Source organism: Rhinolophus sinicus, linkage group LG01, assembly GCF_036562045.2.
Source record: "Rhinolophus sinicus isolate RSC01 linkage group LG01, ASM3656204v1, whole genome shotgun sequence".
Classification (NCBI taxonomy): domain Eukaryota; kingdom Metazoa; phylum Chordata; class Mammalia; order Chiroptera; family Rhinolophidae; genus Rhinolophus; species Rhinolophus sinicus.
Window position 1 is genome coordinate 99,855,544 of NC_133751.1, and position 15,861 is coordinate 99,871,404.

A 15,861-nucleotide genomic window follows, 5' to 3' on the forward strand; every position below is an offset into this window, starting at 1 on the left:
GAGTAAAAATGTAGTCCTTTTAGAATATATTCTAACTTAAATACCTATCGGCTTAAAATAGCCTGCTGTAATTACAGAATGATATACATAAACCACATGGTAACCACAACCCAAAAACCTACAAGAGATGTACAAAGAATAAAGAGAAAGGAACCCAAACAAAACACTAAAGAAAACCAGCAAACCACAAGGGAAGATAACAAGAGAAAAAGAAAAGAACGGAGGAGAACTATAAAAACAACCTAAAAGAAATTAATAAAATGGCACCAAATACACACTTACCAATAATTACTTTAAATGTAAATGGATTAAATGCTCCAATAAAAAGACATAGGGTGACTGACTGGATTAAAAAAATGGTCCATCTATATGCCACTTACAAGAAACCCACTTCAAATCGAAAACACATATGTGCCGAAAGTGAAGGGATGGGAAAAGATATTCCATGCAAATAGAAACAAAAAGAAAGCTAGGGCAGCAATACTCACAAATAAAACATTTTAAAAAATGTAAAAAAAAAAAAAAAAAAAGAAAGAAAAAGGCCATTACATAACTAGAAAAGGGTCAATCCAAGAAGAGGATATAACAATCATAAATATCAATGCACCCAACATAGAAGCACGTAAATATGTAAAGCAAATATTAATCAGCATAAAAGAAGAAATCCATAATAATACAATAATAGAATAGGTTTGTTTTTTTAATTAAAGTTCATTGGGGTGACAATTGTTAGTAAAGTTACATAGATTTCAGGTGTACAATTCAGTAGTACATCATCTATATATCACATTGTGTGTTCACCACCCAGGGTCAGTTCTCTTTCCATCACCATACATTTGATAGAATAGGTTTTAATATCCCACTCACACCAGTGGACAGATCATCCAGACAGAAAATTAATAAGGAAATAATGGCCATAAATGGCACATTAGATGAGATTTACTTAATAAATATTTATAGAATATTTCATCCAAAAACTGCAGAATACACATTTTTTTGAAGTACACATGGAACATTCTCCAGAATAGATTACAGAACAGGCCACAAAATGAGCCTCAATAAATTCAAGAAGACTGAAACTATATCAAGAATCTTTCCTGACCACAATGGCATGAAACTAGAAATCAACTGCAGAAAGAAAACTGGGGGTGGGAGTGGGGGAAGGGGTGGGACAATGTGTGTGTGTATATGTAGACTAAACAACATGTTACTAAATAACCAATAGATCAAAGAGGAAATCAAACAGAAAATCAAAAACTACCTTCAGACAAATAAAAATGAAAACACAATTTCAAAACGTATGGGATGCAGCAAAAGCATATAAGAGGAAAGTTTATAGCCACATGGGCCTGCCTCAAGAAACAAGAAAATTCCCAAATAAACAATCTAACTCTACTCCTAACTGATTAGAAAAATAAGGACAACAAAAAAACAACAACAAAAAAAAAAACCAAAAACAAGGAAATAATTAAGATCAGAACAGAAATAAACTAGATAGAAATTTTAAAAAACAATAGAAAAGATCAATGAAACTAAGAGCTGGTTCTTAGAAAATAAACAAAATTGACAAACCTTTAGCAAACTCATCAAGAAAAAAGGAGCCCAAATAAAATCATAAATGAAATAGAAGTTACAACCAACACCACACAAATATAAAGAATCATTAATACTACAATTATATGCCAAAAAATTTGACCATCTAGAAGAAATAGATAAACTTCTAGAAGCATATAACCTTCCAAGACTGAACCAAGAAAAACTGAAAATCTAAATATACCAATTACGACCAATAAAATAAAAGCAGTAATAAAAATTCCCAACAAACAAAAGTACAGGACCACATGGCTTCATAGGTGAATTCTACCAAACATCTAAAGAAAAATTAATACCTATCCTCCTTAAACTATTTCAAAATGAAGGAATGCTTCCAAACTCATTTTATTAAGTCATCATTACCCTAATAACAAAACTAAAGACATTACCAAAATAAATATTACAGGCCAATGTCCTTGATGAACATAGATGCAAAAATTCTCAACAAAACATTAACAAACTGGACTCAATAACACATTAAAAGAATTATACACCATGACCAAGTGAGATTTATCCCAGGATTGCAAGGATAATTCAAACATCCATAAAATCAACACGATATATCACATTAACAAAATAAAGGATAAAAACCATAGAATCATCTCAATAGATGCAGAAAAAGCATTTGACAAAGGTCAACCTTCTTTTATGATACTCTCAACAAAGTGGGTATAGAAGAAACATACCTCAGCATAATAAAAGCTATAAGTGACAAATCCACAACAGATGTAATACTCAATGCTGAAAAGCTGAAAGGTTTTCCTTCGAGATCAGGGACAAGACAAGGTTGCCCACTATCACCACTTCAGTTCAACATAGTATTGTAAGTCCTCGCCACAGCGATCAGACAAGAAAAAGAAATAAAACAGATCCAAATCAGAAAGGAAGAAGTAAAACTTTCATTATTTGTAGACATGATACTATGCATAGAAAACCCTAAAGACTCCACCAAAAACTATTATACCTAATAAATGAATTCAGTAAAGTTGCAGGACACAAAAATCAATATAAAGAAATCTCTTGTGTTTCTATACATCAATAATGGATAATCAAAAGGAGAAATTAAGAGAACAATTCCATCAAAAAGTATAAAATACCTAGGAAAAATTTAACGAAGTGGTGAAAGACCTGTACTCTGAAAACTTATACAACACTAAAAAAAGAAATTGAAGAGGATACAAATAAATGGAAAAATAAACCATCTTCTAGACTGAAAGGAGTAATATTGTTAAAATGTCTTTACTACCTAATGCACTATACAGATTCAATGCAATTCCTAATAAAATAACAACGGCATTCTTCTCAGAACTAGAACAACTTATCCTAAAATTTACATGGAACCACAAAAGACCCCAAATAGTTAAAGAAACCTTGAGAAAGAACAAAGTGAGAGGTATCACACTCCCAGATTTAAAATTTTACTACAAAGCTACAATAATCAAAACAGTATCATAATGGCATAAAAACAGATATATAGAACAATGGAATAGAGAAGCCAAAAATAAATCCTCACTTATGTGGTCAATTAACCTATAACAAAGAAAAAAAGGATATACAATGGGATAAAGACAGTCTCTTCAATAAGTGATGTTGGCAAAACTAAACAGACACAAGCAAAAAAAATGAAATTGGACCAGGTTCTTACACCATATAAAAAAATAAACTAAAATGGATTACAGGCTTAAATGTAAGACCTGAAAACATAAGAGTCCTACAAGAACATATTAGCAGTAAATTGTCTGACATCAGTCTTAGCAATATCTTTTTGGATATGTCTCCTTGGGCAAGGGGCAAGAAAAGAAAAAAATAAACAAATGGGACTACATCAAATTAAGAAGTTTTGCACAGCAAAAGAAACCATCAACAAAACAAACCTACAAAATGGAGAAGATATTCACCAATGACATCAGATAAGGGGTTAGAAGAAAACATAGCGGTAAATCTTCATGACTTTGGATTCAACAATGGATTCTTAGACATGTGACACCACAAGCATGAGCAACAAAAATAAACTGGGCTTCATCAAAATTTAAAACTTTTATGCATCAAAAGGCATTATTGAGAAAATGAAAAGACAACCCACACAATGGGAGAAAATATTTGCAAATCATATATCTGATATGGGTCTAGAATCCAGAATATATAAAAACACAACCCCAAAAGGCAAACAAGCCAATTTAAAAATGTGCAAAGAACTGGAATAGACATTTCTCCAAAGACGATATACGAGTACAAATGACCAACAAGCACACAAAAAGATGCTCAACATCATTAGTGAATGCCAAAACAAAACCACAGTGAGATACCACTTTATACCCATAAAGATGGCAATAATATTAATTTTTTTAAAAAACAGAACAGTATTGGTGACAACAATGCAGAGAAGCTGGAACCCTCGTACACTGCCAGTGGGAACGTAAAATGGTTCGATCACTGTGAAAAACAGTCTGGCGAGTCCTCAAACGGCTAAACATAGGATTACCATACGATCCAGCAATTGTACTCCTTGTATATATCCAAAAGAAATGAAAATCAGGCATGCAAATAAATCCTTGTACCTGAATCACAGCAACAATATTCACACTAACCAAAGAGTGGAAAAAACTCAAATGTCTACCAACAGATGAGAGGATAAAATGTGGTGAATACTATACAATAAAATGACAACCGTAAAAAGGAAAGTACTGATACATATAACAATATAGCTTGCAACAGATGGAAGAACCTCAAAAACAGTATGCTAAGTGAAAAAAGCAGATACAAAAGGTCACAAGTTGTTTGACTCCATTTATATGAGATTTCCAGAATAAATATGAGATGCTCAGGAAATCCGTATGAAACAAAAGCAAACTGGTGGTTGCCAGGGGCTGGAGGCAGCGGGTAATGGGGAGAACCGCTTAAATGGGTACAGGGTGTTCTTTTGGAGTGATAAAAATGTTTGGATCTAGATAATAGAGGAATATATGAGTTGAAGTAAATATAAAAATGCCTTAACATGTTACTCCCTGCATGAAATTCCTTAACAGATTAAATGACTTTCAGAATAAAGTTCAGAACTAAATTATGACTTAGCACAGCAAGTTCTTCATACACTGGCTCTGCCTATGACTCCAGCTTTACCTCTTGCCATTCCTTCTCAGTCTTTCTTCTCTAACCACGTGAACATTTTCCTCTTCCAGACTCTCATTATGTGCCTTCTCTGTGCCACCACAATATAAATACTCAGTACCTAGCACAACAATCAAAGGCTGTTATAAAATTAAAGTATGAAAGTATGAATAACTATCAAGATCCATTATTAGAGTGTAAAATACTATGGTTTATTTTTCCTAATAACAACAAAAGAGAAAACTACATATTACGCTATACTTTGCTTTATTTTTCTAAAATTACAATGCAGTCTTATTAGTAAATAACATCAAATAGATAACATTAATTTTGTAAGCATCTTTTTTAAACATCGAGTTCATTAACTAAGAGTATAAATTTATTCTGATTATTCAATGGAAGATCATGATCAGATCTATTTTATCTATATTAGTAAAGTGACACATTACTGCAACAGACATTTTGTAAAAAATCTTAAAAGCAGACTTTTTAAACTGGAAAATTCCAACTATCTCTTTTTACAAATGAGGAAGTGAATTGAAAGGTCAAGGTAATTATGCAAAGTCACCCAGCTAATTAGTGGGCATGTAGGGTAACACCCAAATTCCCTCAATGTTGATGCTGTCAGCTGCAACATAACCTTATTTCTATTTCAACCTCACAGGCAAGCCAGGCGATGCAATTCACAGCACCCTTTTCTTTTTCCCTACCTTCAATGTAGTGAGTACATGGGTCCTAATACTTGCTACATTAAACTGATTTCTTTTAGATCCGGCCTCCACCTTAACACGGCCTCCTTCTCCCCATCATAAACTTTTTATATCTGCTGAGTATTAACTACACGAAAGTCATTCCACTGGAAAGAAAAGGAAATGGGGAGACACACATGAGTAAGAATGGCATAGTCCCTTCCTTCAAAGTGTTCTACAAAATTAGGTACAATCTGGTATAGCACTCTTATTACCAGCATCTATTTAATAGTGATTTTATAAAAACATAGTATAAGAAAATCTGATTACTTGCCATTATTAAAATATCTCTTATTTCTCCCACTAGAAGACAAGCTCTATGAAGACAGGATTTTTGTCTCTAGTTCACTGATGTACTCTGAGTACCTAGAACAGTTCCTGACATAGAGGATACTTAAATATTTATTGAGTGAATTCATGCTATAGAAAAACCCATGAGAAGTAGAATCCAAGTAATATTTCCAACAATGGTGTGTCAACATATAAACCTTTCCTTGCCCTACGGCTTGTGGCCTAATGTTCAATTTTTTATTTGATTTGGCCAGTTACTCTGGCCTTGCATTACAAAGAACTAAAACATAGTTCAGAGACGGATAAATTATATGGTTTAATATTAGACCCCACCCGAATGCACCAAACCCTAGAAAATCTGCCAAAAGAGGAAACCTACAGGCCCTTCTACTACTTAGACCTGAGTTGTTTTTCAAGTGTAAATAGTCTCCAGATTTGTTTCTTTCTTTCGTACAACAGATCTGAATTGGTATTACCATCATAGGTTTACAGAATGAGGAAACTGAAGCCAGAGAATGGGTGGCACAGGAATTCATTAACAGAATCTCTATTCTCCCTCTCCCCTATACCATTTCCTCTGATCCTTTGAGGTTCTTCTCCCACAGTCTTAGCTATAAGTAGAATACAATCTCTCTATGTTCCCTCTTTGTTGTAGCCCCATAACAAGCACAAAGCCTCTCCGATTTTAAAGATTTTGCTGTCAATCAATTGCGAGGAACAAAGGAGATGACAAAATCTGGAGATGTTACAACAATTCAAAGTTCAACCATGTGTATAAATGCCTAGCACTATATAAAAATCACAGCATCTTTCCAACTTCTTAGTGAACCTCCAATCTACTGGCCCTCTTTTGAAATAAAAAATGGGAGCCTTACTAGGTTTCCAAAATTTGTCCTCCCCACTACGTTTCCTCTTGTCCTCCCAGGATACAAAATATGTCACAGGGAAAATGGTGGGTACTTCTCTACCAAGTGAGAAATGCGCATTTCTGAGCGTCTCTTCAAGTCACATCACTTCTGTGAAACTCTGACCTCCACGGAGACAACTGCTTTAGACCATTTCCTCAAAATGTAAGCATCTGTCTCTTCCCTTTTTATGGAATACACAAAGCTCCCAGTTCCCATTTCACATTTCCAAATATCTAAACAACTCCTCAGCTCCAAAACTATAATTCCTACCATAAATCCTCCTCCTAAATCCCCTTCCATCAAATGCTGTTCTTCATCATAATATCCTAAACAGCACCATTATCCACCCAAAAAATTTGTCTGAAGCCCATTCCCAATGTCAATGTCAACGTTTCTCAGATCTACACCCTTCACTACAATCCTGCCATCATCCTTCTTGCCTGAACTACTGTAATTACACTCCATGTTATTCCTACCTCCCGGCTTCCTCTCCTTCACTGGACTTCTGTTCCAGTTTAATGTCCATAAAGAGGGGTTCTTTTCAAGTAAGAATCATGTACAAAATCCTTATCTGGTATTTAAGGATCTCCATAATCTGTATCCAAATATCCTTACCAGCCTGTTCCTTAAACATACAACCTTGGCAAATGTCCTGCTTTCCTACCTCTGTACTTTTGTGGGGTAGTGTTCTTATGCAGAACTAGCTTTATTCTCCCATCCTTCTCCAACTGCTAACAATACTTCGAATGGCCACATCCTCAACGAAAGCAAAACAGCTGAGGCATATATTTATTGAACAGACAGATTCATAATCTGTCTAGTGCTTTATAAATTATCCTAATGCCCACAAAAACATAATGGCTTAATATTCTATCTCTGAGGAAGGACTTGAGGAAACTGGGGCCAAAGGAGCTTATGCAAAGTCATCCAAACCTCCAAGTAAAAAATTCAAAGTAACGCCATAGCATTCTGTCTTTTTTAATAAAACATGACACAAGACAGAGGGCTTTATAGTCAGAATGCCTAGTTGTAAATTCCAGTTACTCCCTTAACAATCTGTGTGAACTCAGCAAGTTATATAGTATTTGTGATGCTTTCTTTCGCCCCCCCAGCTATTAAAAGGGGATAATGGTACTACTATCTACCACATTGATAAAGTGAGAATTACATGAGATAATATAAAGTGCTTACAATTGTATTTGGCCCACAGTTAACCATCAATGGTAGCTATTATTACTGTTGGTGCTATTGATATGCTATGATATGTAAACTCTGATAATACCAATTATATGTTCTCATTGTTCCCTAATCAACGTTTGTGTAATGTAAAAGCTTTGCAAAAGCTTAATACTGTATTTTACATGCTAAATAAATATTTGCAGAATATACGAATTTTTAAACAATGATTAACCACCATGCTTTATTAAAAGAAATTCACTTGCCTATTAATTTTGTTTCATCTTTTGAGAAAACTAACACTGCTTACCAACTTTCTTCCCTTTTCTGTCATGTGAAACTACCATATGCAATGCCATATGGTAGTACTAATACGTCAAATGGTGCAACACTATTTTGAGTCAAACCCATTTTGCCTCCTGCTAAACGTTATTAATTCCCAGATTTTAAAATGTCCAAAATCATACTTTTTATTAAAACACCAACCGTTTTTAGGTCATACCAACATGAAGTATACCACGATAGTTGACCAACCCATTTCATTCCGTATATATCTATGGCAAGAAGTATAAAACATAAAATGGGTTCCTATCCAATTTAACTCAAAGACATAAACCTATCAGACCCTTAGTCCTGTCCTTGCTTCGCTAAAATTCGTGCCTAAAAAACTTCTGATAAATCTATGTTATTTTGGAATACAGAAGAATACCAAAGGAAGGGCGCTGGATGCTAGTAACAGTTTAGGCCCCTCCAAAATGCTTGAGAGAAATGAGTTTTAAACAAGGACAGATACGAATTGACTCCAAACCCTTCAGGTATTAAATCTCACAAACCAAGATTCTGTCCATATGATTTACTATAACACATGGAGACATCAAGCCGGCTGGCTTCAAATAAAGGCAGAGGTGAAAAATATATTAATAAAACAGTTGTCTTTCCTGACACAGAAATAAATGGGCTGCTATCCAATCATTTAAAAAAAATTTTGAAGCTTAACTATATAACAACATTTTATTTCAATTAATTCCTACAATTCTTCCCTTATTTACAGGTAATACCACCGAATTAGTAAGTGGCAGAGCTGAAGGCTGCACCCAGCCAGACTCCCAAATTTGGGATCCAGTGCTGTGCCATAATCCACAATAACATGGTGTACATTTACACCTCCCTCTTCACACACACATTGTTTTATAAAACTGAAACAAAAGCCTCATGAAATATTTACTCTTACTCCATAGGATGTACTTTTCTTTTCTTTCATTCTAATGTTAATGTCAATCCACTAAATTGATTCTGTAATACATGAATACGTTCCCATGTCCCTGCACTAGAGCACTGCACTACACTTACCTCCTGTTTCAAGTTCTTTTTTATTGCTAGCCCAATCCAGTTTTGTTACTCTAAAGTGGAGCTAATCTCCTCGATCCTTTAAAAATTGTCCTTAAATAGATTAAACGCTTCAAAGACCTTCCTTAAATCTTGAATCGATGTTTCTCTACTAGAATTCTTTGGCACACACCCATCTTGTTTATATTGTTATCAAAAACTGCAGATGTTCTCCTTGGAGAACAACAGATCATTGTTGAAAGAAACGCATTAGTTTTCACTGTTCCCGCAGCATCACTAAAAGTCGGGCAGGTTTGGGGCAACAACTGAGGACTTGAGGGGCTGCCTACGATGCTGAAACTGAGAATGAAACGATAGTTTCGGGAATTTACTATTGCCAAACCAGCACAAAACAGAGGAATTCACCAAAAGCTGGCAGAGAGCACTCAATGGCTACCACCAAAGTTGTGTGACTTCTTCTTGAATCGCTGGGCTTCCGTGTCTGCCCACTTCCTCTCCGGTCGATTTCTTTCATCAGTGCGGGTCAACTCAATAAGCGTTCTGACCGAGCTGCTGACTCGAAGAGGGAAGGGATGTGCAATCTGTCCCGGCAGAGTCACGTCCCACCTTCAAGCTGAGTTTCCAGTGAGGCGGGGGAGGGGGTAGGAGGAGGGGGTTAAGACTAGAAAGAAAGGAGGTGACAACCCTCTTTTTCTCAAAGATTGAAGAGTCTCCGCAACTACAGTCAAGCAATTTCGCCCCGGAACTTGCGGCAAGTACTCGACCAAGAGAAGATCTTCTAAACATCTTCCCAGGTTCCTGCCACCTCAGCAGGGGAATGTGAGAAGCCAAACGGATAAACCAACTTTAGCTACGTACAAAGTCACCGGATGGGAATATGGGTGAACTCGGCCTTCCCAGAGCAGGGCTTTTTATTTTTATTTTTTTAACCTTCTGAGAAACGCCAGATTTCCTCCGCGCGCAGCCTGGGGTCGAGTACCAAAAAGACCTTAAGCGGCGGGGCCGCCTCGGAGCTCCAGGGCCCGCGAGGGGGTGTGTTCTCCCGGCCAGGCCCCGCGAAGACAATCCGCCGCCCGGCCGCTGAGAGTCCGAGAGGTTCTTACCTGGAAGCCTGACCCCGCAACATAAACAGGGTCGTCGGCTGCGTCGCTGCGGGAGGAGTCCCTACCCCGACTCCATGACTGAAGATGCGCACCTACCCCCACAACCCGGAGTCGGAGCGGGGACAACACAGAAATGAGGCGGAAGTCCCGCCCCGCGCGCCTCATTGGCCCGCACCCGAAGGCTGAAGAAAGCCATTGGGCTACAGAGCTGCTTGTTAAGGTTCCTTCCCACTCTCACGCCAGGTCTCTCTGCCTGCTAGCGCTGGGCTCGGAGGAATGCCCAGTTTGCAGAGTCGCGTTCTTGGCCGCGTGACGGATCTTCCCTGGAGGGAAGGGCAGGGTGGGGCACACTTCTGGAGCGCAGCTGAAGGATCTGCTTCTGGCGGGGGAAGAACAGGTTGGCCAAGGGTATTGGCTGTGAGCGCTATGTGCCCCCAGGAGTGGAGGCCGTGGGGTCAGGAGGAGACCAGACCTAGTGACCAGGACCACCCGGCCTGGTCCGCTCTGGCTGTTGAGCCATAGCAGCCCCAGACCCAGCTGGCGGGTTGCCCCTGGGCGGGCCTGACTCTGGTGCCAGCGCGTATCTCCCTGCACCGCACTCAGCCGACCCGCTGAAGAGGCGAGGACGGACGACGCCTCACTGCCTCTGCACGGTATCCAGGCTGAGTTCGGGATGGATGAGACTGAGGTCAAAGCCTTCGAGTCCGGGTCGTATTGCTAGAGGTGTGAGCAGCCAGCGGGCTGAACGCGAGTCCTCCCACTCCTGGCTGGGAGCCGTGCTGACGTCAGCACTCTGTGCCTGACACTGGCCATCCAGAGACTCAGCAAAAGCTAAACCATGTGATTAAGTCCTAGGACAGCCTTTTAAAACTTTGCCTCCTTTTGATGAACCAAAAAATCTATTCCCCTACTGCCCTTCTGATAAACCTTCCCTGCCCCAGGTGTTCCAACGTCTAAACAAGCTACTTTGAAATTTAAATTGCCCGGATGGGACCATCCACGGCTGCTAGCCACTTTAAGAGGCAATGGGTTTAGTGCAAAGAATGCAGAGTCCTGAATTAGAATGCCAGGAGACCTAGATTCTGGTCCTGCTTCTGCTTCAAACTAAGACGACTTTAAAAGGCCTTTACAGGTTTCTATCCTTCAACCTCGGCTTTTAAACAAAGGAGGGGCGAGAGAGGACTATAACATAGAACCCCTGTAGAATACCGTTGGATGAAACTTGTAACCGTGATTGCTGAGGAGACCTGAGTGGCTGGAACACAGGAATGGGAGAAAGACTCTGTCTCTATTGTGTATCCTTTGTGCCTTTGAATTTTGAACCTTGTGAATATTACCTACTCAAAATTTAAATACAAAAAATTTAAAAATCAAATTACAATAAAATAACAAATAAAAGCCATCAAAAGTGTTTTCTTCTATGATTATATATTCTATATATTTTTAAATTTCACCAGTTGTTTAGACATTCAATACTTATTACATAGTCGTGTCTTTAAGATAGTCATAAATAAAAGTCAGAATTGGGAATATTAACTATGAAGGCTAGTGGAATTAGTGTAAACACAGTTACAATATCTACAAGCACTTCATCAAATTCTCAAATTGGTTTTATATTCAGAGATTTCTTGCATGACATTGAAAAAAGTAAAAAATAATAACAATGTTCACATATTACAGGTTAAAAAAGAACAAAGAACTTTGTTTATTCTGTAAATAAAAGCGCCTTGAGTACAGAACATTTTAATCCAACTATTCTGATCTTCAGATCACAATTGGTATTAGAGGCAGACTAATTGTGCTCCACCCTGCAGAAGCATTTATTCTCCCCACTGTATTGAATGAAGGCAGATGGGAAGAAAATAGATTGGAAAAACGTACTAAAGTTTTCAAAGTAGGTTAGATGGTAAGGTTGGGAGATAATTACGATTTTCAAGAACATAGGGGTTAACCATGGCACATGCTACTAATAGCCACTAATTATATCTTTATGAAAACAAAAGAAAATGAACATTTGGGACTTTGCATTTGACAGGTGTTTTTTCAAATCCTCCTAAAAGTACAAACAGAATATAACATTGTAGAATTTCCTATCTCCAAAATATTTTAAGACAGCAATAACAACTAAAAAAACAAGATACCCAATTAGCTAATTGTCTAAAATGGTCTAGAAGTAGTTCTCCCTAGAATATGAAAAGAATGCAGGAAATCTCTTTAAGCACTGAGCTCAACCAAAGACATTAAACTTTTGTCTCTAGGCATTATTATATTTAGAATTTTTTTTTTTTAAAAAAAGGTAATTTTAGAATCAGAGAAAATGCTATTTTTATTTTGAAAAGGAGAAAATAAAATTATTCCTGTGATAAAAGAAGGAAAAGAATCTATAAAGAATCCACAGGAACCCATATACGTGGATGATAAAAGGATTCTATGAAAGGTAACTTCCTAGAGTGATCTGGTCATAAATTCCTAACTAGACTGGTCATGATGAGTAGTCACCCCCCAGGCACACAGCTTCTTTGGTGACAGGATTTTAAGCCAGACCTGTCTATTATTCTTGTGCATCTAGGTTAACATACCTTTGAAATTCCAGTAATAATACCCCTTGAAGGGCACATAATCTTGTAACTATTCTGTAATCCCATCCCCCCCTTGCTTTCTCCCACCTTCATATAATCTTCCTTACTTCCCTTCTTAATTTCAAATGTACAAAAGAAACTGCAAAAGTATTATTCTTGAAAGCATTTGAGATCTTGGTTCCCTGAAGCAGTTGTCTTCAGTTTAGCTCAAATAAACTCATAAAATTCTCTACAGTTTTTGACATTTCTTACATCAACACATGCATGGAGTACGTACATTTGAAAAAGTTACCAAACAGAACTTTTAAAAACTGTTTTAGGGAATTTTTGGCCAAAGATTAGAAAAAAAAACACCTCGCATTTCTTTACCAAGTTCTAAGCTAACGAATAAGTTTATGTATTTTGTAAGATAATGCGTGAAAGGTTCAAAACACAAAAAGTCAGGTATCAATCAAAAGGATTTTTCAAAAAAGGTTTATTTATTCTCAAGGAATTGAGAAACTTCAGAACAGCTAACTGACACACATTCAACCTTTCCTTTCTTATTTGGGGCATTGAGAGGCAGTCTACTTTCTAACTAAGGTATTACCAAATATGCATGCAAAAATTCATAACTGAAGAGCACGGATCTATACAGTCATGTTAGGAAACAAATTGGTATTATCTGGAAAGGCTGAAAAAAAAACATTTTCTATGACACAGCAATTTCAAACCAGGGAACACAACCTAAAGAAACACAAAATACACATTGAGGTACATTATAGTGAAATTTAAAGATGATCAAAGGAAAACAAAAGTACTTACGTAGGCGGAAAGAAAAATAAAATACTATACTATAGAGGAATAGAGACTAACTCCTCAATAACAACAAAAGAGACTAGAAGTCAATGAAAACATCTTCAAATGCTAGAATAAAATAATTATAATTAGATAATAAAATTTTTAAAAACCATTTTATAGAATCAAAAGGGAAAGCTATTCAACTAATTCCATGAAAGTAGTATACTCTTGATACCAAAACTGAAGAGATAGTACAAGTAAGAAAAATTATAGGCCAATCTCATTTTGAATGAATTTGCAAAAATCCCAAATGAAACACTGATAAACTAAAACTGGCAAAGCTTTAAAAAAAATGACCAGTGTTTATTCCTTAAATGTAAGATAATATTGTGAAGTGTATTAATATGATTCACCATATTAATGCATTAAAAGTGAAAAGCTATTAGATTATCTCAATGCAGAGGGTACCAAAAAAACATACATTTTTTGGATACACATTTTAAGAAAGGAAAAAATTGTATTAAAATGACACTGATGGTAACCACTTTGATCACCTCTTATAATTACAAAAGTCAATCGTGACTTGTATTCATCTTTTGTTATTGGTATATATTGAATATTACAATTTTAATATAGTTTTTTCTTTCTTCAAATGTGTATACATTTTTTTGGCACCCTTTGTATATGCAGAAAAAGCATTTGAGGATTTAAGGAAGGATGTATAATGTACAAGATTTTCCAAGAAACCTCTCTGAAAAGCTGACATAAGCTGAGACTTAAAGAATGAGGGTTCCTAGGTTGTGAGCCACAGAGGCCAACTCTGGCAAATTTAGGTTAAAAAAAAAAAGTAATTTATTTGAAGGATATGGGAATACTCACAGCATTAAAAGGATGCTGAAAGTACAGTCTTTGAAAGACCAATAACCAGTAGCTCTAATTTTCCCACAGAATCAACATTCTCATCCCAGCAGTACCACTCCATTTTTATCACTCTGCTCACAGTTCAAATTCCAGGAACAGAGACTTCCACTGGCTTACCTTGTGACACATGTTCATCTCTTGATAAAAGTGCCTTAAATAACTGTCCCGTCAGATCATATACCATTGGATGTTGAAATTGGGATGATGTTATTAAAAAAGATAGAACAAATGCTGAGTAAGGTCACTCAGAAAGAATTGAACAACCTGGACTTCCAGTCACGATGGTGGAGTAGCTTAACTCTGAGATCACCCCCTCCCACTAGCTTACCTTGTGACACATGCTCATCTCTTGATCAGAGTGCCTTAAATAACTGTCCCATCGGATCATACACCATTGGATGTTGAAATTGGGATGATGTTATCAAAAGAAGATAGAACAAATGCTGAGTAAGAACACCCAGAAAAATGGAACAACATAGATCTCTGGTCAAGATGATGAAGTAGGTTAACCCTGAGATTGCCTCTTCCCATGATCACATCAAAATTATGGTTAAATTACAGCATAACAACTGAAAACCACCTGAAGACTAACTATAACAGAATTCCGAAAACTAAGGCTATAAAGAAGAAGCCATGTTGAGACTGGAAGGACTGGCAAAGATGTAGACTGTATATGTCCCAGATGTAGACTGTATATGGCAATTAAGAAATTGGAGGGATATGTCAGCTGTGGCAGTCCCCCCTGAGGAGCGAGGGGTCCCAATCCCACACTGGGCTCCCTAGCCTGGAGCACCAGTGCCAGGAATAGGAATCCCTATAACATCTAGCTGTGAAAACTAGCAGGGATCGTGTCCCAGAGAGACAAAGGGCTGCTAGAGACCAAGGCACTGATCTTAAAGGGCTTTCCCACAAACTCACTGGCTCACAAACTCACTCGCTCTAAGCTCCAGTGCAGGGGCAGCAGCTCAAGAAGCACCAGGGATATATGGGGAGGAACTAAACTGACTAACTTCAGGGCAAGGGCTAGAGGGGCTATGGTCAGGGCAGCTATCTCCAGCAGTTACCATTGTTCTTTTGTTGAGCTCCTTTCCCCCAACCCTGTTCCAAATCTGTGCTTCTATTAAACTGGGTAAAATATTTTGCCCCACCCTGGTAATTCCCTGAGACACCACCCCATGCAACTTGCCTGCTCAACCTGAGCCTCTTCCAGGGGTTCTTCCACAGGAGCAGCCTACTTTGGCATGTGCTGCATACACACTCAAAGGACTGCAAACCCCAAGCAAGTGGTGGCTGTCCTAGGTTTGCA

At 37.4% G+C, this 15,861-nt stretch overlaps 1 protein-coding gene across 2 annotated transcripts in view; it reads right to left on the minus strand.

The window, feature by feature from the left end:
- RNF13 (ring finger protein 13) overlaps nt 1-11,039 on the minus strand; it is a 137,087-nt gene extending 126,048 nt beyond the window's left edge. Inside the window, exon 1 of one of the 2 annotated variants that reach the window (XM_019748856.2) lies at nt 10,276-11,039. In XM_019748856.2, the coding sequence (XP_019604415.2) occupies nt 10,276-10,440 (165 nt within the window). In that variant the 5' untranslated portion in view covers nt 10,441-11,039. The remainder of the gene's footprint in view (nt 1-10,275) is intronic. The other variant, XM_074333758.1, reaches the window with a different exon arrangement.
- Nucleotides 11,040-15,861: the final 4,822 nt, after the last annotated feature.